Genomic DNA, 25,835 nt, shown 5'->3' on the forward strand with positions numbered 1-25,835 from the left:
GGTCTTCATCCAGTCATAAATCATGTCATTCTGGATTTCTCCTTTGTGTATATTTCAGCAGTTTAAACTGTCAATGAAAAATGACTGTACAATGTCATTACATTTATAGCCATGTTACCCAAGTCTTGCAAAGTCACTGCAATTACTTAAAGGCAAATACAGGGGCTACACATCTAAACTTGTTAAAGGTTTGACAAAATGTATTTTGGTAACCTTTTATATCTGTGAAACATCAAGTTATCTTTGAAATTAAGTTTATGAATAAATGCATGGAACATAGGACCTTGTCATCTTAATACATCAAAAAAAGTTCCAGAACTTCTCCAAGTTGAACTGGAGTATGCTGGACTAGGAGAGCCCTTTTTAGCAAATGAGGACTAGTTTCTGCAATATGAACTGATTTCACTAAGTGTCTCACGTGGAGAGCTGAAAAGAAGCTATTAGACATCCGTTAGACATTTGATGCTGCAGGATAATTCTCAGTATTCCGGAATAGTTCCAGATAGCTCCATTTTAATACCTTGTTACTGCCAACGTTTGTCTTGATTTTGTAACAATGAAAATTGAAGCACCTCTACAAGAAATTTTTAAATGCCATTTTATATCTGCACAGTTGCCGTTTATGAAACTGAAAGTATGCACAGCTGTACCATTACTTTAGTGTGGTGTAGCAAAACACATGGGCAGAAGTACAGTATTTCCAACTATTAAAATTCCAGGCCCCTTCAGAATTCTGCTGCTGCTATTCAATTAAAATTCCACAATTCTTACCATATGAATTTGAAGGTACTCCAGTAGAAACAAGTACTTTTGTAAAGATACTTGTATGCAAATTCTTTATAAATTTTGAACCGTAGCCAACGCAGAACCCAAATCAACCTAAGGGCATTACTTGTGTTTTCGAAAGAAATTATAATCCCCTCAGGATCAAACAAAAAATAGCTTTTAAGCAGTAAAGTAGCTGAAGATGAGAGCTGTTCACCAGCAAGGAAGGAAGCTCAAGAAAGGTGTAACTGATAATAGAAGCTAGTGCAACAGACTGGAAACAGCAGCTGTCAGAGAGCACCATCCTCTACTGTTCTGGTGCCTATTACACACTGGCAAGATAATACTACACTGCATAATGTCTACAGAGGACTATGTGAGTCTACGAATGTCTAAATATATAGTGTACATACACTGCATCAAACATAGGAACATAAGCACACAAACGTAAGGCTGCACACTGTACAATTGAGGAATTTTGAACATTGTACATCGCTAAAAAAAAAGGAAAATAGAATTAGTGTAGCAATATGTACTTTTCGCCGTCAGTATAGTATTAAAGTTACCTAAAAAAAAAACAAAGATCTAGTTTAGTGTCCTGCTGGTTTCTGCAAATAAGTGAGGATATTGAGACAAGTTCTGGATTGAATATTCCTATGGGTTATATACAAGTTGTATCCATGTGAATTTTAGTAACCTTAAAAAATGCATTAAAAAATTGTTCAAATAAAGCATGAATCCAAAAATCTACAAATTGCTTAACGACTTGATTCTAAGAATGACTAGAGCATCAGCTGAAGAATTTAACCAATTTTGATGTTGACTTATCAGCATTATACAAATGGAAACAGGCTATGTGATATTGGTTTATGTAACTTTATTGAGGAAAAATAAATCAATAACTAGCAGAGCTATTAGTTGATCGGTCAACCATTGAGAGCTTTGCATCATTTATTCAGTGCTACAGAAAACAGTGTTGTGGAAGATAGATTAACTAATAGCTCCCGACTTCTAAAAACAAAACAGAAAAGAAAAAAATGAAAAAAATTACAAAATGTTCTGACCCTAGTAGGGGACTTAGGAGTATCCCCCATCCCACCCCTCCCACCCCCAAATCTCCATTCTCTGCAGAACATAAACAGGTTATTCCTTTATTAACATGCATAAAATACAGCATTATTTTCTGTACTGCTGATGCTTATACACTCTGCAGCAATACTTCACTCACTCTGTCAGTTATGAGCATAAAATACATTTTCATAGACCTCAGGTCTCTAACACTAGCAGAAAAGCTTACAAAAAGATGGATGCTATCCAGCAATGTGGTGATCCTGATCAGATGAGGCTGACTGCACATGAAGCATCCTTTTTTTCGCTGGCATCTTCAGTGTGTTAGAGCAATGAGGCACACTTTTAGTCTCATAACCAAGGGGCTGTGAAGGTACATTGGCCATTTACGGACACATGCTCCTTTAAAGAGTTCAGAACCTTGGGCGATTTTTGATGAGAACTACTTTAGAAATTCAGAAAGCTGGTCTTGTCCAAGCTGGAGAGACTATCTTCTCATAAGAGCATGTGAATGAATGGGGGGAAGGGGGGGAGGGTAGGGCAAAAAAAAGATATGGTCTGATAAGGGGAGCAGCCAAATACGATAACCAAAGAAACCAGTAATTTAAAGTTTATTCCAGCTATAATGCAGGTTGTTCCGACTTCCACAAGGTAGCATCACATTGCATACTTCTGAGTCCATTCCCGGGCTATTCTGTTGTACCTGTGTGAAGATAAAAAGCACAATCTAAACAAAACCACAACAGAAAGCATTAAAGAGCAGAACTACCCATTTCATAACCATCTGCTGCAAGCTGTGCTGGAGCAGTAGGATGTTTTGCAACTTGTTCAAACCAACAACCTAAAGATTAGTTTGCCAAACTGTAATTTTCACGTGCTGAGGTCTATAAGCACAATCTGACATTTTGCTTCGGGTTCAAACCAAACAAAAATAAAAAATAATAACAGCTTTATGAAACTTTTATGATAATAAATTTGTCTAGTATGCCTGCCAACATGCCTTGTCAGATCAGTAGTAGATCGAAGATCTCTTCCACTTCACTGAAATTACCCTTACAACCTCAGAAGTATTATATTGTTATATCTCCTGGCTCAAGTGGTTGCAGTGGTAAAATAAACTGAAAAGGTACAGACTGACCGGCAGGTCTAAATAGGGAAAGCCATAGTGCAGTGGTTCTCAAACTATGGTACGCGTACCACGCCAGGTGCTCTGCCATATGACCCTGGAACTTTGTTGTGTGCACTGAAAAATCGGGACGGGTTTTCATACTTTCTATTTTAATACGTGTCGAATACACAGCCTACTAAGCGCGCTAATACTTGAGTGGACAAGAGTTACTATATAATTCTATACCATTCTATAGGAATGCGTACTACGAACGCAAGCGACCAATTGTATTTAAAAAAAGGTATCTCCAGCAAATAGGGAGGTAGGAGAATGTGCGTGACTTTGGAACAATGCCAATGTTGTAAGCACAGGAATGCATAGAAATGTGTGCTATGAACGCTGGAAATCTTTTGAGCACAGGAAAGCGTGATAGAAAACAGAAAAATTTAAGAACTGTTCTAGGTTAATTTGAGAAACATACACTGAGCGTCTCTGTGTTTCACTCCTATGCGCATGAAATAAAAACTTATTTTAACTTCTGAGGCGGACTCCTGAAACTGAAAACGGGGAAAAATGCAAGCTTGCAGATTGCTAAAGCAGGTAAGGCCCACACTATTTTTGACGACCCTTATTTACCGTTGACAAAAGAGCTGACACGTATTGTGTGGAGAAAAAGCTGCTAAACAGCTCGAACGGCTGCCCCCTCTGAAAGACACAGCCCCTCACAGAATTATTGATATGGCGGATGATATCAAAAGTACATTGATAAAGCGTGTTAAGATGACCAGATGCTTTCCACTGCAATTAGATGAGTCTGTAGATGTCGTCAATTTGGCCAAGGCGAGGCCTTGGCTGTCAAGAAAATGCCTGACGATTTAAAATCTGTTAAGACTCCGTTGTGAATTGTATCAAGGCTCGACCAATGAATTGACATCTGCTCTGCTCAACTAAACAGGCTTACCCCTCTCACTGAAATGGTGCTTTTTTATTGTTTAATTTTAATTGTTGTTGTTCCTGTTTTTTTTAGCGCTTTGAGAAGCCACGTTTAAAGGCGCTATATCTAATAAAGTTTATTATATTTATTGTATGTGTGCACACGTGCGCTCATGTTGGTCATTGAGAATGTTTGGGGTGCCTATGAGGAGATGACTTGTAGGTGGTACTTGGATGGCTTGGTTTGATCAGGGGTGCCATCACTGCCATCATGGAAATTCCAAATATTTAAAACTACCTTACAATTCCTAGACACTTCCCAATGGCTTTTGTTTTGTGGGTCTATCACATTGTAACCAAAACAGAAGTTATTCAAAAATCAAAAATGGCTTTGGATTCGCAGTTTATTAATGTTAGGTTTTGGAAAGGACACTATAGCCCACCTCTACTCTTTTGCAGAGTAAGGTTGCTTCTTCTGTCCTGCACTAAGAGAGTACTGAGAAAATACTGACCTCATACCAATTTTACAGAGAGATAAAGGAGAAAAATGGGATAAGAGGAGAAAAGGTTGACATATTGGAATCTGAAGAAATCCATACATATCTTGGACAAGAGGCTAATGTAAAATAGCCTATGTATTTGGTATAGAATTCCCAAAGCACAAAGACTTTAAATGAGTGTGACTACAAGAAACAAACAAACATCCATTTCTTAGAGACAAAATTTTTTTAAAGCAGTTTCATTCATATTCACACAGCATTTTATTCAGTTTATACTCTATTCTATACACAAGACTGAATATCGCCTTTCGCAAATGTGAAAACAATCGAATAAAGCAAAGTCACAGCAAGATAAAAGTATACAGGTCTAATTACTGGACATAAATTACCAAAATCACTATGGGATTAGATTTGATTAGGATTGCTATTCTATTATGTATTGGGTGCAAGCTCCAACTGCTGTCCCAATGAACAAAATAGGGAAAAAAACAACAACAAATATGCAGTACTTAAATGAAAAGGCACCATAGTGCGATTACCCTTTTACAGATTTCTTTCCCAAAGATGAACTGATATTAAATAAAATTACTCCTAAAATGGGCTTCTTTTGGTAGATTAAAATAAAAAAAGGTCAAATATCTCAGATTTAGATATCCAAGATCTAGTCTAAAATCAATGTATTTTTATTCATACTTTTCATAGTTCAATTTTGACATATTAAAGAAATACACCAAATAAGTTGACCTGAATCCAACCAGGCTACTGGAAGCTAAAAAAAACCCTGGTTTTCAAGTGTTTATTGAACATAAGCCTCCCTGATATCAAACACCACAATCACGTCTCCAAGCAGTTAATCCATTACAGCCCAAAGTGTTTAAGCCTTGCTTGGTTAGTTTAGAAGAGTGAGGTTGCTTTCATGCAGCAGTGCAAGTGTCCTCACACCAAGATGCTTGGTGATCTTACCCTAAAGCATTGCATATTTCTCTGTCCACTCCCTTGCTAGTCTATTATACCTAATAAAGCAGAAGGTTGCCATGTCATGTTGATACTTCTATTTCCTTGACCTTCTAAGGATATTAACACAAAAACTGCTTTAAAATTGAAATGAAAATTTTACGCACACTTTAAATAAAGCCATGTAATTTCAGTCTTGCCCTAAAAAACTGGAGCATGACTTCCCCGATCTCCTATAACAAAGATTAAAATACAGCAGGAAGTATTTCCCAGTTCCAACAATTCCTCTCAAAGGTAGGACTACTATAAGGGTATGAAAGGTGAACATATACTCACTTTTCCCTATCTGTTTTGTAGATGCGTGCAATCTCTGGCACTAAAGGATCATCTGGGTTTGGATCACATAACAGAGAACAAATGGACAAAAGAACTGCAAGAGAAGAGATTTTAGTATTATAGTTTCCATTGTAGGAGGATTAAAAGGCACAACTAAAACAATGTGGGAATATATGGAGATGGAGCAGACAGGACAAGGACTGCTCCATATTTCAGCAGAGAAATGGAAAGTAAATGGAAATGAGTAAAAGGTAAACCAGTTGAAGAGTACTATAAACAGGTCATCTTGTTATAAATTCTTATTAGATAAAAAGTCACAACGCACTTTCTGTATTACCCTGTCTGAAGAATACAACTCTGCACTATCAAAATTAATAGAAAGTTAATGGGAGAAAAAAGAGGCAACTCCAAAAAACTGTTTGAACAAATAAATTGCAGTCCAGAAGTATTTGTACAGTGATCAATTTTTATTTTGGCTCTATACCCTCGCACATTGGATTTGAAACGAAACAATGACTGAGGTTGAAGTGCAGAATTATGCAGGACTATGTATAAAAAGCGCTGCGATTCCTATAGGGTTCACCCAATATAGATGTAAATACCCTCGAATTAAAGCTGACATTCTGCTCTTTAACTTCATTTCAAAACCAGTGTGCTGGAGTAGAGAGCTAAAACAACAAAAAATGTCACTGTCCAAATACTTACTGACTACACTATTTATAAGCCACATGAATACTAAATTACCAGATACCAGTAAAAATAGCCAAACGATTTAATTATGAACATTCTTCAGAAGTGCAAGTAAAAAAAAGTATTTTATTCTGTTCCTTCTGACAGTGTTCATTTTATAACCCATACTACATCACTATTGACATAAAAACCTGGTAATCATGACTAAACTACTTAAGCTGTTTCAAGCCCTAATTTTAGGATTTAAAACCATAAATGTTACTCTATAATACACAATACTGACATTATCCAAGAAATATCAGAAAGTCCAATTCAGTGTTCAAACCCTTACCTTTAGAAATAGTTAATGCAGGAGACCACTGTGATCTTAGAATATCGAGGCAGATGCTGCCATTACTGTTAATATTTGGGTGATAAATTCTTGTGGTAAAGGCAACCTGAAAAACAAAAGCAAACTTTTAATTGAAGAAGCAGTTGTTCCATTTTATGTGTATAAAATGCTGTACAAAGTAGAAAGAAATGTTACTATTCCCCTCCTATTTGAAAGGTCAACAGAAGTGGCCAAGTTCACCATTCATTTCACCAATAATATGCTCAAACAAAATGCTTTTTGCCTTTACTGAACGGTAACATTCATGTATTTGCTCACCTTCCATTCCTGCCTTGACATTGTGGAATTCTGGCACAAAAGCTGAAATTACAGCTCTCCAACTCTTGCTAAAATAGCTCTGAAGTGTTTGTTACCCATTTGCAGCATGGACTACGAAGAGATTGATTTCCTCTTGTGAAATGCCAAGCTCAATCAGACAACCTAGCAATATACAACAGCCTGAATTGTGGAAAGCTCTAGGTAAATTTGAGTAAAAAACATTTCTTCTACTAAAAATACCTATGCCAAAATTGTAGCCCTAATCGTCAATTATTAATCTAATTGCAGTACTCACCTTAGGAGGTTTGAAAGGGTAGTCTGTGGGAAAGTGAATTGTCAAGAAGAAAACACCACCTTGATATGGACTGTCATTCTGTGGAAGAAAATGTGACAATCAAGGGGCTAGACAAAAAAAAAACATTTTAAAACTACAAATGTGTAAATGTTAAGTACTTACAGGTCCCATGATTGTGGCTTGCCAATGAAACACTAAAAAATAAAAAAAAGAAAGTTGAAAGGGGGAGTACAAACTTAAATTAAATTTAAAAAAATGCTTAGTAAAAAAAAAAAACTTACTGTCATCTCCAACTGGACCCGCTGAACACTGTGCTGGTGGGTCTCGTGCCAAGTCGTTTAGCTCCTGAAAAAAATGATACTGTTAGACTCATAGTGGCACAACACATTGCTCTTTTATGTAGCTGGCACATTCCAAAATTAGCAGCAGAACTGAAATCTGTAATTCTGTAAAATGTAATTCTTTTTTAAGCCAAAGTCCTTCTAAATTTTTAGTTCACCAGAACTATAAAGCTCTACATCACATCTTAATGGCTGTTACATCTGTGAAATTGCCAATTTGATGATTAAATACTAAGATAAAGTACTTTGTCCTAGTATTGGGGTGATTGATTTTAATACATTTAAAAGGTACAGTACACCAATTTTCCTTATTCACTAAATATCAACAAACAGTAGTAGGCAACCAGATTTATATTAAACAGAAAATGTACATATTTTCTGTTTTTTGTACAATATATTGTACAATGTTTAATGTTCTGGTGGCCTGATGGAATACAATTTTTATACACACGTGAATAGAAAAGCTGGCAGGCCCCACGTTTGTCAGATCAATCATCATAGGAGTGTTACATCTGTCTCAGACTGATAGTCCAGTGGCAAGCCAAAAATGAATTCAGGCAGAAAAAGTAAACCTAACAGTAGAGCATCTAAAGGAATTAATGCTAGCCTCCCTTCACCTTCAAAGCATTTAATCCTAGACACAATCATCTTTGCTAATGCTGTACTAAAGCAATGGTAGGAATTGAAAATGTAGACTTTTAAAACCATTTCTCATGTCAAGTGAAGTCCGCATTATGAGAAAAACGATTTTCAACATAAATGATCTTTTAACACAGGACTCATTTGTCTGACATGCAAACCTGAAAGCATGTACATAAGACTTAAATACAAGGAAATATTATATTTTAGAAACTGCTATTGCAGCATAAACTGTAAAACCGTAAACAAAGGCAATGTTGGTATTAGTACTAAAGATACCCCATATAAGCACAGCTCACCTATAAATTGCAATATTGCACTGGCTACTGTATGAAGCTTTATAAAAGGGTTTTTGGACAGTCTTACCCCCTTTTCTTTGCTTATATATTACCTAGCATTGTTTGAAGAGAACGAAATAAATCTTAACCAGCATGACAAATCCCACAAGTATGAATAACAAAGGATATGTGCCTCATCAAGTCTTAAGCAAATTCATTAGAACACACACCCTTTCAGTCTGATTTTACATACAAAAATACACTCAACTGAAATTTCATTTTACCAATGACGTCAATATGTGGCCCATCAAGTTTAAAACGGTAGACATGAAACAAAGAACCACAAATACTTTATTACATGGGGCTTTTTAGTGGTGTGATGTTGGTGCTCTTAAAATAGAAACACGAAACAGCACAGCTACTTCAGTGTTTTAATTCACTGTCCTGTTCCAATGGGAAGGAAAAGCATCAGATAATTTCAGAATCCATGAAGATAACCACCCAGACGCCGAGTTCAACCAGCAGTAAAAGAATGCGTGCAGGCACAGGGATAATTAACTTTTATATGACTAATGAAATGAAATCAAATAAACATCTCCAAACTTGAAACAGTGAGAGTCAACTGCTCAATTCTGTTTACTGTACCAACAATGCCCAGCTTTCACTGCAGCTACCCTGCGCTCAACTCAGGCCATTTCTTTGTACAGCTGACAGCCGCCCTCCCCCACAAAAAATAATTTATGGCACTTTTTTTCTGAAGGAGGAAAGAAAAAAAAACAACAAAACCCCTTTTCATCAGGGCACCTGCGTGCGGTATAGTTTCCACAGTTCTTTGCATTGAAAGCAAGCCAACACAACCAGCAAGTCAAAGATGCCTCCACCTCCGAGTTAAACCCTGCTCTGCAACACCTTTGCTCAGTCTAAATAAAAAAAAACACTGCTAAAAATCAAACGTTTTCATTACATTCACCAATTTTTGTTGCACCGTCAGCAGCGTGGCTAGTGAGGTTTCAAACCACTTGCTCTCCATTTCTTTTGCACGGGAGGACAAGGTGACACTTCTCACATACGCAGTAGCTCCTATGCACTGTCACTTGCAGGTGGACTCCCTACTAAGTATGTGACAGATTATCCAGTATCACCTACAGTAGGTAGTCGTACCTACTAGGACTTTGAAGAGACTCATTTGACTATTTCACCTGAATTTGCAGCGTCATTCTAAAAGGTCACATTTGTTTAATATTTTAATCAACAAAGAGAAAACGTAGCGATGTCGGGCTTTCAAGAATGTGATGCAAAACCAAAGAAGAAGGAAGTGATGTGGACAGAGCCCGTTTTTCTGTGTGGCAGTGGAAAACAAAATCGGACCCACCGCTCAAGAGTGTCAAAAGGTCAGTGCCGACTCTACTAGAACTCAGACCTTCGACTGTTCTGGGTCACCTTAAACAGCTTCCACCTGTTTATTAAGATCAATTTCACATAAAATGTCATTTTGCATTCGACAGATTTCATGCTTGGAAAGTTAAACCGTGCCAGATGATTTCAAGTTTGATTTTTTAAAATCTGGCTACAAATGTCCTTCTACATTTGCAGGTAAATCTGGATTTTAGATCAAAGAAAACAAAAAACAAAGTAATGGTGCTTTTAACATTAAAATGTTTCAGTTTTAAAGAGTGAACACTAGCTGCAGAGCACATTCTCTGCTGTGTGCCAAGATAGCATCACTAACAGCATCAGTATTCCCCTTTAGTTTAACCTTTTCACCAAATTTTAATCCCGTAATCTGAGATGCGCTCACACTGATCTGAAAACTGTGATATTTCACACACAATTGTGGGTACTGGTAGCTGAATTTCAGTGTGAACTGACGTAGGTGCAACAGGGCCTCTAGGTCTTATGATCAAGAATAGTTTAATGTTAATGCAAACACAGCAGCTGCTGCCAGAGTGTATTATGTTAAACCAATGCCAGAAACCAGCTGCTCTGACCTGAAAAATAAAACAGTGGGTTTTTAAAATCGCTCTTTCAATTTCACACAGCAGACATCAAAAGCAGAGGCAACTAACCCTTTCTGCTTATCCCCACATATGTAGCAAGAGGAAGTTGGTGTAATGCAGAAAGAGCTGAAATATTTCAGAATTTGTTTATATGGTGCAGTATCAGTCACTGGTTGAAGATAAAATCTGTAGATTACAAGAAAGTCAAAGACAAATGGTGTTTAGGAACATGTTACATGTGGCTGTTTAAAGAAATAATGGCTTGAAACATGTAGTTGAATTGTACAACAAAGCTACTAGTGACTAAGAAATGCACTGCCTATTAGACACCAAAAGGGCAAAAAATCTTAGATGCTATATTTCCAGCAACTCCTTTCACCCTAAGTTGATGAAATGGTAGCTGCATCAGCATGCACAGGCTGCAAAGAAACAGGTAAAGGTTATTCCATGCTTAAAAGAAAAAGATGCTTCAGCTGTGGAGCCACTATCTAAAGATGGCTCGACACCCGAAACATTGTCTCTCTTCCTTTAAGCATGGAATAAACCTTTACAAGTTCCCTTATGCAGAAAAAGGCCTAGAGACTGGCTTAAAAATAAAACCAGTTGCATTTGAAATGCATTAATTTCCCTGTCACTATAAAAACCCACAAACATCAGGAATTCTATATAAATGCAATTAAGCAAAAAAAAAACTAATCAGACAACATACAAATACAAGAATACATCATCAAGTTCCCCTTTTAATAATTACAGCTGAGGTTGCAGATTCAGTGCGAAATTTCCTTTAAGAACATATATGCTTGCATTGTATGCGTTAATCCAATTATTTAGTCTGATTTCTTTAATAAAGAATGAATAAAGGACTTGTACTCTGAAACTAACAAAGAACTAAGCATGTTAGTCAAGCTGAGCACTGATTATGGATCTTAACCTAGAGCGCTATACCCAAGAATATAAGACAAACCCATTCCACACTTGACAAATACTGCCAGGATACCTCTCCCCATTTGTTTATCCATACATTTTCTAACGGCCTCTTCCAAATCAGGGTCACAGGAGACCCAGAGCCTATCCGGGAACGCAACGGGGACAAGATGGGATACACCCTGGACAGGATGGCAGTCCATTGCAGGGCACACAAAAAAACACGGGACTCGCACCAGGGACAATTTTCCCTGAAGCCGATTAACCTTCCAGTATATCTCGGAGATGAACATGGGCTGAACATAGAAACTCCACACAGATAGCACCCCAGGTCTGGAACAGAACCCAGGGCCCCAGTGTTGTGAAGCAACAATGCTAACCACTGTGCCACCCTCATTTGTTTATATCATGCAAAAATCTGAATAATGAAACCAACACTTTTATCCAAGTATCCTACGATTTCATTGAATTCTACTAGATTCTATAAAGTACCACTTTAGGAAATATTTGCAGAAGCATTAAGGCAGATGTGAAAACCAATAGAATTTGGCCACTGAGTATATGGCTTTTAATACTTCTTTAAAAGCTGTGAATAGCCAAATAAACACTGTTGAAGGATCAATTCTACAACGCCACGTTCTTATTCCTGTATAAACATTACAGCTCCCAGGATGCACAAGGACAGGTTGCAAATGGATGGGCTTCCTCCACTCTGTGCCTGTATAGTCATAGATCAGTTCTCTCAATGCCAAGTCGGCTCACTTGATCATGGCAGGGCTCTGACGTGTATTATATCAGATACTAGGGTGGAGGGGTGGCTCTGTGGCTAAGGATCTGTGCCTGTGATCGGCAGAGGAATCCTACTCCGGTGGGCCCCTGAGCAAGGCCCTTAACCCCAACTGCTCCAGGGGCGCTGTACAATGGCAGACCCTGTGCTCTGGACCCCAAGTTTCTCTCCATGTCTGTGTGTCTGTGTCTCATGGAGAGCAAGCTGGGGTATGTGAAAAGATGAATTCCTAATGCAAGAAATTGTATAGGGCTAATAAAGCAACATTATCATTATTATCATTATACTCCCTGCATTAGAAACACCGTTCTTTGTAAACAAAGTGGGGGGAGGTCACGGAAGAAAAGGCACTAACCAGCATTCCTCTGAAAACAACTGAATTTACTGCCAACATCGTCCAAGGCAAGGTAAAGATGGGAAGAGCTGTGCGCACAATGATATGTAATGAATCTTGGCATCATGTGGGCCAGCAGAACTAAAAATCTAACCTGGGCTATTCCATTACTTGTTTTATCACAGGATTCCTCATGGACTGACAGTTAATATGTAAAACCAGATTGAAGAGCTCAGATAGGTCATGAAGGACACATACAAATGACAAAAACTGTACGGTACATTAACACAAATGCACACGATAATGAAATTGTGATTTTGCATGATAAAATGACAAACTATTACTGATCGGCCCTTATGGAGATCTTTCGGTACATTAAACACCAAATAAAAAATGTAAAAAAGGTGGGACTTTCTTAGATCTTGTGCTGTGTCTTAAATCCCCCAGGATGCTACCTGTTGTATTAAATCTTCCAACTAATGGAATCCTCATTTATCACAGTGGTGTACAGCATGAGAAACTGGGCATTCCTGAATAGGATTATTTCTACTTGACGTATTGGTATTCAAGAGGAGTGCTTAAAATTTCCTAAATGATTTATACATTTAAGAACACAAAAACAGATTCTGATTTAAGATGTCCAATTTAAAGCTGATGTATCTTCATTACCATTGTTTGCTTATGTGATTTAAACCCAAATCTTTTGTAGCAAGAATTTACAGAAAATACAGAATTTTTTCTCCATAACTGTGGTTATCTGGAAAACTTCTACCAGAGGAACATTTCAACAATGGGAAAGTTGAAAAACCCTGCAGAGGTCTGTCAATTTGCCACTGCTATCAAACATGTAAAGATGATTTTCAGAAATGACTTCTCAAAAGGTCAAGTTAAACTGATACACAGCACTGCATGAAAACGACTAAAAATCATCAGGGGATTGTTCTCAATAACTAACCCCCTAAACATGTAAGCATCTTTTGAAGTATGCATTTTAATTTTCTTGATCAACCTTGTGTTTATGCACGATCACAATACTGGTTACTGGACCTTTCTTTTAACCTGATATTGCAATTGCTAATGCCATAAAGCCAAAGATCGTAAAACCAAAAGTCTTTAGCCTTTCTGTTCTTTCCTTCTAAAAACACGATTTAAGCCTCATTAGGTTTGAGGAACAAATCCAACCAAAACATTTTCTGCAGAAAAATATCATGGTCATCAGCGGATTCAGCCAACATTTTTCTCCAGGAAGTAAAACAGACAGACCATCATGCTTCAAAGCTCTGACGCAGGAGAAGATCCTATTTGTTCTCTCCCTCTCACTCTAGAGATGCTCCCAATTTAGGTCTATCCCCTCTCCACTAAAGGGAAGCACTCTAAATTTAAAAAGGAACAAATCATTATCTTAATAATGATTATATATACTAATAGTATATACTAACCACACAAGAAAAGCATTTAAACAGCAGCTGCCAGGTACCTGTTTTATAATCTGGTGTCCAGATCCTTACTAATCCAAGAGCTAGTGACATTTCATCATAGTGCACAATACTTTATGGTCTGCGTTTTAGTTTTGTACAAGTTTTAGATAAATCTGAACACTGTATTAAGGGATGTGCACAGTCAATGGAAACAAATCCATGGTGGGTTCTGACAAATTAAGCAATGCAAATATGGCACAATGGCTCACTCGCTAAAAGATGCTCGTTTCCGGCCTTATAGCTCAGTTTTAGTGTGGCACTGAATTTAAGGAATCATGCACACATTAGGCAGAAAGGCAAATACAAACCTATGGTCGGATGCTAACATGGGAGGAAAAAAAAACAGCAATTAAATACAGGGATGAAGAGGATGTACCATTGTTCTTGGAGAGCTGAGGTCAGCACTCGCACTCACAAAAAAAAAAAGAAACATGCTGAAAGCAAGGGACTCCAGAAGATTAAAGAAGCACGCAAGCTTTGAGACGAACAATCCATATCAGGAACTTTTACCAGGGCTGTTAAGGTTTTCAGCCATGTGTTAGAAGCAGATATCCTAGCTTCTTTCAGGAAATGGCTGGATGAGTTCCTCAGATCAATTAGCAACTCACTACCAAAAGAGTTGGTGGGGCAGAACAGTCTTATCTTGGATGTAACCTCAATTATGTTCTTAATAAAAGACGATATAATTCTGCTAACAAGTTTTCTTCACAGGATCACAAACCATACCAATAATCCGAAATTAAGTGATGCTATAGTACCTAAACTGGTAGAAATTTGGGGTCGGTCCGATATTATACAAGTCTTCAAAGTTTCTGATTCCTGGCCATTTGTTTTTATATTTCTTAGGGAATTAACCTTTTTTTTTTAATATTGCACTGGTGTTACATTCACCCTCTCTGCTGGCAACTGTTTTGCAGAAGCAGCATTGCCCGAAATGTACCAGCCTGGGAAATCAGCCAGAAGGTAAGATTCTGCTACCTGTACAGCTGAAGCAGAGCTGATTCATTTACCTGTCTGATTCAGGTTGTGGTCAGCGGCTACTGCTACAAAAGAAATGAAACACACAGCATCACTGGATTTGTAGTGGATTTCAAGTATGTAAACAAGCACAAGGTTCTGCTGTCCACAATGCAAACTGAGGGCAATCAACCACCAATTACTGAAGCAGCACATATACGGATGAATAACTAGATGGTCTCCCAAATCTTGATTTTGTTGGTTCGCAAGCAGGAACTTCACCCAATCTTGTACACCAAGTTAACACCAAGTCTTTGCTGAAAACAAGGAATCACTGTGACTCACAGAAAACATTTTCATGACAGCTGCCAGTGCTTACATTTACCACATCCTGACAACTCAAACCTCAGCTGACTTGAGCTTAAAAGCTGCAGGACAACCATGAGAAAAGAAAAAAAAGTTCATCATCGTCTGATGAATGCTCACGAAGAAACTAAAAATGATAGTATTGTCTGTAATATGAACTCTGAAGCATTTGGAACAGAAGATGATTTTTGAAATGTCATCTTTGTGTTACCCTGCTTCCAAAAGGTGACTAGTGAGTCAGATTTCAACTGTTACGCCAGAGTGTTTCAACTATTTGGCACTAAACATAAAATATCAAATCTGACAGGGGCACTTACTACGTACAGGAATATGCCTAACCCAAACGGCTTGGAACTGGATGTACAGCTCTTTTGAAACAGCAACAACACTTAAGCAAAGTGGCACAACAAGCTTTGAGAGAACCTCCCCTGCATCTACTGAGGTAAAGCAATTGGTTTCATGGTCAAACTGCCTCCAAGACCACGTAACACGCGAGTGAGGATTCTCTGGAGAAAACATCTACCTGCATGCGAAACCGGAATTTCTGGGAAAACTACTAGCGATGAGCCAGATAATGTTTGCGCTTACAACACACTTTTATACCCCACATGGAACCTTCCTTAAGATTTACTTTACGCAAAACTCCAGCAACTATAACAAACTTCCTGGCAGTGAATACAAAAATTGATGCAGCACTTCTGATGACAGTTCACTGGATAATGAAACTTAAATTTATAGCTGGTATAACGTTACACACTGTTATAGTATAAAGAAAAAGTACATTACAGGTGCCACAGAATACAATATTAAGAAACCATAACTGCTTCCTGAATGGGTGTACTCATAATGGAATATCTTGTTTTTATACATGGAGAACCTCATTAACATATATTGCTACGGCTATTACTACACAGTAAATCGATTATACCTGCTGTAGTGTTGAGCAACAGCCATGAGGTTTCACTTCATCAGTGTATATGGTTAGCTGTATCGGGTTTTACAAGGTCTGCTTGCTCAATTACATGTACACAAGACCATATACGCGCTATTAAGTGCAGCAAAGCTATTCTTTTAAAAACATTCCCCTTTGTTATGGAGAGTGGATGTAAAGGCCCTTTTGTGTAAATCACCAATTTAAAAACGTCACAGAATTATTTGCTCAGAAGAATCCCCGCACATTAATAAACTGAATATCCTTGATGCAACATCTTTCTTCGCCAAGTAAGGCATCAGTAACTGACATTTTATTTTAGGCTTCTTGGATTTTGATAAGAGCAGCAAATTATATTGCCTAAACATTTTTCGTATGTATGCTGCACAATCATTAAACAAGCTTTTAAAAGCTTATGAACAGCCATTATCTAATGATTGCACCCCATAGGCCCTGGGTGTTATTGTTTCTTTTTCTGGTCTCTCCTCTTTTCTTTCTGTATGTTAAGCAGCTCTGCTGAAATAAAACCACTCTAGAAAGCTCTCGTCCTGCCATAATGCATCGGGTTTGACAGCCTGCAGTTCAGTGGAGCTGGAAGATTTCAGAATTTTCAAAATGAATACACATTAACAAGCGACAGCTGAAATGGACATAGCCACTGCTATATTCCACCTGAGTAATCCGTTCAATTGTATATGGCTTCAGAATCAGAAATGTTTTTGCTCAAATCTTTTTGAGGAGACGAATTACATCCGTGTCTATTTCTTAATGTAACACAATACAGACTTACTATTTCTCAAATATTACAATTGTGTGCTGTCATTGCTAAACAAAGCAGTATGACAATGTATTTGTTAATCCAAAGTAAACCTGATGCATATTCATTCATACTATACTAAAAGCACAAGAGCATGTCAAAATGTACCTAGTCTTCAGTCAATCTATATGACGCAAAGCACTAAGGTGTATAAGGTTGAAAATACCACCCTAAAAATGTTACATCATAATCTAGGGCCTTCTCCTGTAATAATCATAATCTCCTTCACCAAATGCTCATAATGAATGTTTTGAAAATGGTGAAGTGGTAATACAATCGAGAATCAGAACAATATTTGTGAGGGATCTCCCTGCACAAAACATGACAAATGTGGAATCTATGATTCTTACAAGCACCTCTCCAAAAGGCAAGCCTCAAGTTCCATAAGCATTTGTGTATAAAGGGTCTACATTTACAAAGAATTATACGTACTGGCAAATACAGGCAGAAATCTGGTAAAAGTAACTCCTGCAGTTGTCTTGCCATTTCTGTTTATCTTGTGAGCACAAAGGGGACACATTTTCATACACTATCTGCAACAGCAATCCTATTATCATGACGATAGTACTTGTACATTTATACGAGAACTGTTTTCCATGGAAAGGATATTTCGAAAAGCAGCACTGCCTCTGATGAAAATAGTGATCAGGGACCTGAAAGATATTTAAGCAGGGCCATTGTGCTGAACTGTGCTTAAAGGAAAAATAGCAGATAAAATGTATACTGGACTTCTACTTCCACCAAAAACAAAAATACCCACAAATGTTAAATGTGTATATTTAACAAATATACATGGCTGGACACTGGATTTGAGCAACAGCCTAGGCAAGGGAAATAACTGCAATCTCATTTTTACACTATGACATTACATGACAATGACCGAGCAGACCAACAATTTCACAACATTAAAAATTGTATATTTAGTATTTCAATATATGTAGCATGTAAAAAATAGTCACTTTTTCACTTTTCAGCTCTTGAATCAAATTCACACTTTATGCAACACTAACAGCTGTGAGCATCAAATCTAGGAGCGCAGTAGGATGCACCTGGTATTGGTTATGAAATTTAAAGAAATGTCATTGATCCACATTTCTGACCCTCAATCCACTGACTGGTTCTAGATTCATCACTGCTGATCAGCATCTATAATTCAGACACTACTTACAGACAGCTTCTAACAGAGGTCCTCCCTGAATTATAGTCAGCATACTTATTCAGCTTTTTAAAACTAACATAACCCCAGTCACTCAGCTGAATTTTAAAATGAGCTGCAATCACTTACTCCTTGTTACAAGCAGAATGACTTGTCACATAACCCAAGAGCAACAATCTTCTACATATGGGAACAATGACCAAAAAGCTCTAGGAAACGCTGATGTGCAATGCAGCAAGCTTTGCACAACAAAACTTTCAGAAATGCTTTTGTTTTTTGTAAACCAATGCCACTAGAGCCTGAAATGTTGGGGAAAATATACCAGGCATCTAAAAAAAAATTACTACTATTTCTGTAGTTATGGTTTTAGAAGAGTATAAAGTTTTCTTTTATATTAACTGCTCATACATGACTGAGATAAACTCAAGTGACTGCACAAAACTAAACAAATTAGCAAGTGTTTATTGGACAAGGTAATGAGACCATTTAAAACATTACCCTGGTAAACAAAGAAAAAAAAAATCTATTTGCCTTACTTATCAAAAGCCCAACAGCTCTGTGCAACCAGTACTCTTGAGACTGGATTAAGTCACTGTAGTTGGAGTCAACAGCACCATAGCCAAGTCCTCATTAACAAGTTTTTCAGAGACCATCTTAACGTAGGTAAGGAAATGTGATTCAGACACGCAGAACAATACTCTGATTGTTGGGTAATACAGACCAAATCAAATCTCTGGAGAGGTCAAAGTATGAGGTTCTAGACAAGAACAACTCTACAGATCTCTACTTGTAGTGACATGATGGCTACCTGACTGCGTGGTGCTGTAGTAATCAAGTCCTGGGATCTCACTTGCTGCCCTTTCTGAGGGCTCAGCTTAGAGTGATAACATGCCAGCAGAATAATGCATACTCATGCTGCAACTGCATTTCACACTAGATCCCCTGTTGTTGACAAAAGTCCAATGGCATGTATGTGCACATTAAATGTCACTATCTACTACAAAAAATATAATTCCTGCTTTATAAATATTACAGTTTTTAATATTTCCTTTAATGCTCAGTATTTTTTTGATGTGGCAGAAAGACATAACAAAGTTCACATCTTGTATGTGTCCTGAAAACTGGTATCAATACCACATTAGCATATAACTGTGCTACAATGGGGAGTCAACATCTGAGACATTCTGATCAAAAGAATCAAAAGGTTTGCCTTAATTAACTAATGTTTTTTTTGTAAATCTTTAGTCCAGGAAAGAAAAGACAGTCGGAGAGAAACAGGCAGAAGAACACAGAGAAAAGGGAGCCACCGGAGGTGCGAGGGCCTTGTTCAGAATCAACCATAAAGACTGATCTGAGTTCAGGATTTGAACCTTGTTTGGGAAACCCTGTTATCCTGTATAAGGAATCCCTAGGTTAAAATGGTCTTTCCTGATTAGTGGATGCATTTTTAAATAGGAATACAGTCCCCCATTCTCTTAGTAGTAAGCCATATCCTGCTTAGAAGGCAGGATTATCTCCATGTTAAAGCTAACTTGTATGATTATGTTGTGTGTCTAGTATTGTCACTATTAATAAATGTGTTTATCCCAGATTGCCTGATTGGGTTACTCTTTTCACCAAAGCTGTGCCAGAGAACAAAGAACACAGGTGTCTCTAAATATACCAACTACTCAGGTATTTCCTGGGCATATCTTTTACAATTTGGGGATTTGGGGGGGTAATTATTTTAATTATTGATTATCCTGCTCTATTTCAGTAACTCGTTTGTAACACCCTATTTCTAAGAGCTTTACAGCAACTGATGAAAAATCTAGACACCCTTTGCTATGCATCTGTTTAATGAAACATTTTAACGTAGAGGTACACAAAACCTAAAAAACAGAAAAAAGGCAAGCTTCAGAAAAAAAAACCCATTACAGAACATAAAATGGATTGATAAAATAATACAGCATGAAATGTACACAAGAGGAAAATGGTGGATAGTCAGGTAGCAGAGAGTTCAACTGACAATGCAGTGAATGGGAGTAACTACTTTCACAAGCTTTGCCCCGCAGTTGCATTGAAGTCATACAAGTTTAAATCTATTTCTACTGGGATCAGGTTGCAGAATGGTGTGGACAAAGTCATCAAAACACTTTACATGTAGAAATGTGATACTAACGCAAATGAACAAGGCAGCACAAAGGCATACAAGGCTTGAGAGGTTAGAGAATTTGTAAAACAGTATATAAGGCGACATGACTGGAAAAACAAAGCAGAATCTAAAAGTTGGGCTTTTGGGAACAGGCTAGAAATGAATTTAAAGATTTTTATGCTTAATTTGAATAGACTTATTCAAGAAAGACTATTAAACAGGTTGTCTGAATGTAAATGAGGTTCTCTGCAGAACCCTCTCATTTCTTGACGTCAAGAGAATTTGAATGTTGGAACTAAGTAACACTTGCTAATCTTCAGAGCTCTCTGTAAGAGAAATTCAGCATAGACTGAACAGCAATCACACCTATTGTATTTTGCTACTTCCGTTAAATGCATTTTTAGCAAAAATGTACAGACTGGCAACTACACAGATTCCCAGGTTCTCTCAGGCACTATCCAGTCTAGTATCCAGCATGTACTTCAAAGAGGTTCTGAAATCCTTACCTATATACCTGCGCTGAAGTCAACAATTAAGAGCCTTTATCCATCTTGGACATTTTTGTGGTACTGAAATACATTTTTCAGCATGTGTCCAGTACACTACCCATAACACTTCACAAGGGCTATGTTGTTGCACCATTTAAAATACTTAAATTGAACTTGGAGGGAAATATTCGAAGACTATAAGGAATACACAGAAAAAAAAACATCAGTAGACCACACTATGCACATTTCTATGAGGAAATTGTTATACTTCATTTTTCAGGGCAAAGAAACTATCTTGATCCAGATAATGGACACTCAACAAATGTACCAAGCATACCATATTTACTGATCAACATACAGCCTAATCATAGTGGGATTTTTAACTTTACTGCTACAACCAACTTACAAGTAGCTTCGACTGCTCCTTCTTGTCTGTTAAAAGAAAATAATAAAAATATTGTCATACAGGAGCTGCAGAGTTCATGGGAATAGATCTAAAATGACACGCATGGTCGCAAGATATGCAACTACTGGCTGATGGAGGAAAATCCATCTTGAAGTACCTTGTTTTTGGGGACAGAATAAACTACCTGACTGACATCAATGAAAACTAACGAGGAACAAGTAAAGGTTTATTCCATGCTGAAAAGAGAAGAAAGGAAACAATGTTTCAGCTGTGGAGCCTTCTTCCAGTGAAAACTGTGAAATCAATGAAAACTGATTACTGTTATACAGACAAAATGACACGACACTTGCCATGAAATTTAAAATAAACTGCAGAAATGAGATTAAAATGACCTTTTTAAACCACTTCCAGACAATCGTCTGCTTCTAAATGTAAGAATACAGTTCCAGTTGTAACAGGTTTTGTGTTAAAACAAGCTGGATATAATTTGGGGGGAGGGGCAAATCTGTTTGTATAGCTATAAAGCTACCACTGGAAAAATACTTTGTTCTTCCTTTATCCTTTTGGTGACATTTTAATGAGAATTCCTAACTTACAAATACAGCTATCTGGGCATGTGTGAAGGACTGTATGAAAAACCTATTCTGACACTACCTGCTCACAAGCACCACAGGGTATGTAAAACAGCTTATTAGTTTCTTCACCAGTGAACATTTAACCTATCTTGCTCTGGATAATTTAACAAATTGGCATATTTCATTCTACTTTAAGCAGCAGTGCCCATTTTTGTTAAGATGTTATCCTAAAAGCTCACTGAAGACCACCAAAAACATATTCAGCTCCACAAATTTGGATCCATTCTTCCAAGTGAAAAGGAACAAATTTAAGCCACTGAAGAAAATTTATATATATATAACAAGACCGGAAAAAAACATCCCTTATTTTTAGTACAATCTATATTTGTGCATCTCAGGTTGCCTATACCCATTTTCCAGATAAGGAAGTCAAATGGGATTAAATTTCAATGAGACAAAACTATTAAACTAGTTAATACAGCCTGTCTCAAAGAGTGGAAAAAAGACAAAGACATTACAACTAATTCCCACAGAGACTAGCAAAACCCTGAATAGTTTAGGTTACCTTAAGTGTCCATCGGCGAACAAGTCTGAATTATTTAAAGAGGCGATGCCTGGGTACCTTTATGCAGGTGTTACATAACTTGATTACTGTATCTGGAATCTCCCTGTGCAGTCTGAACACAGCATTCAATTCCTGTTAACTAGGAGGAAGTGTTACCCAATCTCTTTAAACTCTGCATACAGTTTGACAGGCCAAGAAAAATGCTCTAGGAGACATTTCTAAAGAAAGGACAAGACCAGGGATTAAGTAAAATCGACCTAGTTAAGGTACTGTGCTACTAATGCTGGTTATCATTGGTAACCTTAACCTTGACAAACCGAGCAAAGCAACAAGCCACATGCTCAGCGGCTAGATTACGATTACAGAGCTCTCATTCCACCTTCAAATCGTGTTTTGAAAGGAGCACTTTGTAGCGAGAAGAACAAGAACCTGCCAGACGTATTCGTCGCTGCCTCCATACTAAAGCGCTCTGCCACCAGCCCCGTCACAAGGGGCCGATAGAGCACATTGGGAAAAGTTGACAATGAACTATAGTGGGGGGTAAGATGTTTCTATCTAAAACAAACTTCGAGTTTCAGTCACCACATCTATACAGTAACATGTTTAGCGAAAATGGGCGCATTTCCAGAGTCCCCCCCCCCCCCCACATCCCTGCTAGGTCCAGATCCTTCTAGACCATGCCAGTGGTATTAATCACGACTTCGTAAGGGGCTGAGTGAGTTACATCCGAGACATTTTCTCACGTTAACAGTAAAAACATGCTCCACCCTACACACGGTTGTTAAAGCAATCGGGGAGCAGCCCCATCGCAGACTGGATGTCACAGGGGCGAGCGCCCACCAGGGCCGTTTTCTGTCGATAAAATCCGGTTTAGAGGGCCAGATTGTCAATTTCTTTCCTTTTACTGCCCTAGCGCAATGTCGCCAGCAGCCCTTTGCGATGTGCTTTCATGAATGATTCGCCCATTCCGTTTTTGCTCAAATGCGCTGTAGCTACTTGACACTGACGGGACCCGTCAGAGCCGCCATTTTAAAAAATAAATAAATAAAAAAAATGCAATGCGGTTCTTTTAACAAAACAAAAAGAGATAAAGAGAGACATGCGGCCGATTAACCACTTTGTCCCAGGGAAAGGGCCACACGTACACCCAGAACCAACATCGCCAAACCAACAAAAGAAGCCTCCTCTCCGGTCACGGCTGCCGATGAGGCAGAGAGCGGCCCCGACCCCGCGATCCAGCCGGGATCGCTGCCCGTACACCGACACCCCTCCCCGGCCAGGACCACTCGCCCTGGGGGCCCAGGGGTCACACTGGCAGAGCGATTGCCCGGCCCCAGCAAGGGGGGGGGAGAAAGAAAGAGAAAGAGAGAGAGAGAGAGACGCCGGGTTACATAACATACAACGAACGGAGCTCAAACCGAGCGGCCACCATCTTCCCACAAACCAGAAACACACCGCCATTACACGCCAGGCAGGGGGCAAGGCCGGGCCTGGTGGGGGGGGGGGGAGGACAGCTGCCTGGGAATCTGCCGTGTCCTGCGAATCCCGGCTACGCCGAGGAAACCCAGCGCCAGCGCGGCGCTGCAGCGCAGGAAACGGGCCACACCGTGGACCAAGCCGTGGACACGATTAACCCCCCCCCCATACACACACACATACACATCACCACGGCCAACACAGGGCTTGCGATCCTACTTTACCTTGTGGATTCGCTTCAGCGCCATCTCTCTCTCTCTCTCTCACGGGTCGGTTACCGAAGGAGCAGCAGCAAAACGTCTTCTCAGTCCAAATCGCCAGCGGGTGTGTGAGTGTTGAGTGAGGGAGAAGGTAAAAATAAAAATTAAAAAAAATAAGATGCCACGCTTTCGTCCCCGGGGGGCCCACTCTGTTGGAGGCGACCACAAAAAAGCCGAAAAAAACCGACAAACCACTCTGTGATCACCAGTAGCTGGCCTCAATGATCACTCGCTCGCTCCCGATTACAGCCGCCGGTCCTGCCAGCTCCTCCGTCCCTCTCCCTCGCGCTTCTGCTCCACAAGATGGCCGCCGCGGCCGGAACTACACACACCCTGCTGAGCCGGCCCACCTCTGCTGTATCACTCCGCCCCTGCCGCACCACAGCGTCAGAGAAATTAGCCCCTCTCTTCTTCTCTCTGACGGGAAGGACACAGCTACAATACTAATACTGTTTTCTCTTGGATACCTTTGGGAAAGGCAACCCATATAAACTGTACATCAGGGTCACGGCAATCCCCTGAACTAATGCTTTCTCCTTTCTAAGAACCCATGTTAAAATATTTTTCACAGGTCAATCAATCTGTTACAACTCAGAATGCTTAAAATAAGATAAGGTCACTATATTAGCCATATACAATTTCTTGCATTAGGAATTTGTCTTTTCGCATTACCCAGCTTGCTGTCCTTGAGACACACAGGCACACAGACGGGCAGAGAGAAGCTTTGGGTCAGAGCGCAGGGTCAGCCATTTATACGGCATCCCTGGAGCAGTTGGGGTTAAGGGCCTTGCTCAAGGGGCCCAACAGAGTAGGATTCCTCTGCCAGCCGTGGGATTTGAGCCGGCAACCTTCTAGCCACAGGCGCAGATCCTTAGCCACATTGCCACCACTCTGCCCCATATTCTATATGCTTATAGAATAAAATAACATTGATCTATCTTCAAATGGCTTTATCTAACACAGGATAGCAGGAACAGAATCCTATCCCAGCAAGCAAGAGGTGCAAGGCGGGATGCACCCTGGATGGGACACCTGTCCATTACAGGGCACACAAACTTACACATACACTGAAACTAGGGTCAATATTCCCAGATGTGACTAACCTACCAATATGTCCTTGAACTATGGAAGAAAACAGGAGCACCCAGAGAATTTTTAATGACCACGGAGAGTCAAGACCCCGGTTTTATGTCTCATCCAAAGGACGGCACCTTTTTACAGTATAGTTTAGAATAAGTGATAGGATCATCAACAACAAATACTAAACCAATTTTAATTTGATATTATGTATGGATTTTGTGTGTTTGTGTAGTAGTGGTGGGGGGATTGCTTATTGAGAGAGCACTCTGTAAAAAGAAAAGCTTGAAATCCCTGGAATACAATGAAATGGAGTCAACTGACTGAACATTCCTAAGCAACCTTCACCTAGAAAATTATGAGACCCCTCAGAACAAATGCTTCTTTTTGTGAATCAATTTTTAAGGCCATTTTCAAAAACAACATACAATCACAATACATTATATACTCATATATAGTAAATGGACCACATAACAAGAACATAACATAATTGACATAACGCTAATTCAGTTGTTACATCCAGATTATTTGCAGCTAACCCCTCATTATGC

General features: G+C 38.8%; 1 protein-coding gene across 3 annotated transcripts; it reads right to left on the reverse strand.

Annotated features, from left to right (window-relative positions):
* Positions 1 to 1,627: 1,627 nt before the first annotated feature.
* On the reverse strand, positions 1,628 to 24,520 carry LOC148677811 (ubiquitin-conjugating enzyme E2 D2). Of its 3 annotated transcripts, XM_088626512.1 has the most exons (9): positions 24,172 to 24,520; positions 15,087 to 15,119; positions 7,580 to 7,643; positions 7,461 to 7,492; positions 7,299 to 7,376; positions 6,686 to 6,791; positions 5,665 to 5,758; positions 5,338 to 5,387; positions 1,628 to 2,536 (listed from the first exon to the last, which is right to left on the reverse strand). In XM_088626512.1, coding segments are annotated over exons 3-8 (360 nt in total). In that variant the 5' UTR covers positions 7,581 to 7,643; positions 15,087 to 15,119; positions 24,172 to 24,520; the 3' UTR covers positions 1,628 to 2,536; position 5,338. The 3 variants fall into 3 exon arrangements, with proteins under 3 accessions (XP_088482638.1, XP_088482619.1, XP_088482627.1); XM_088626493.1 differs by lacking the exon at positions 15,087 to 15,119 and having other exon boundaries at positions 24,172 to 24,518; XM_088626501.1 differs by lacking the exons at positions 5,338 to 5,387; positions 15,087 to 15,119 and having other exon boundaries at positions 24,172 to 24,517.
* Between the last annotated feature and the right edge of the window lie 1,315 nt (positions 24,521 to 25,835).

This window comes from Lepisosteus platostomus, chromosome 1, assembly GCF_059453375.1.
Source record: "Lepisosteus platostomus isolate fLepPlt1 chromosome 1, fLepPlt1.hap1, whole genome shotgun sequence".
NCBI classification, from domain to species: Eukaryota; Metazoa; Chordata; class Actinopteri; order Semionotiformes; family Lepisosteidae; genus Lepisosteus; species Lepisosteus platostomus.

What these genes read in the sequence shown, in the direction of transcription:
- LOC148677811 (XM_088626493.1), bottom strand. Translation starts at nt 24,195, where the DNA reads ATGGCGCTGAAGCGAATCCACAAG. An exon ending in CGCTGAAGCGAATCCACAAG is followed by an intron (nt 7,644 to 24,171) that starts GTAAAGTAGGAT and finishes CATTTTTTTCAG; the next exon opens with GAGCTAAACGACTTGGCACG. An exon ending in TACAAAACAGATAGGGAAAA is followed by an intron (nt 5,388 to 5,664) that starts GTGAGTATATGT and finishes CTGCTTTATTAG; the next exon opens with GTATAATAGACTAGCAAGGG.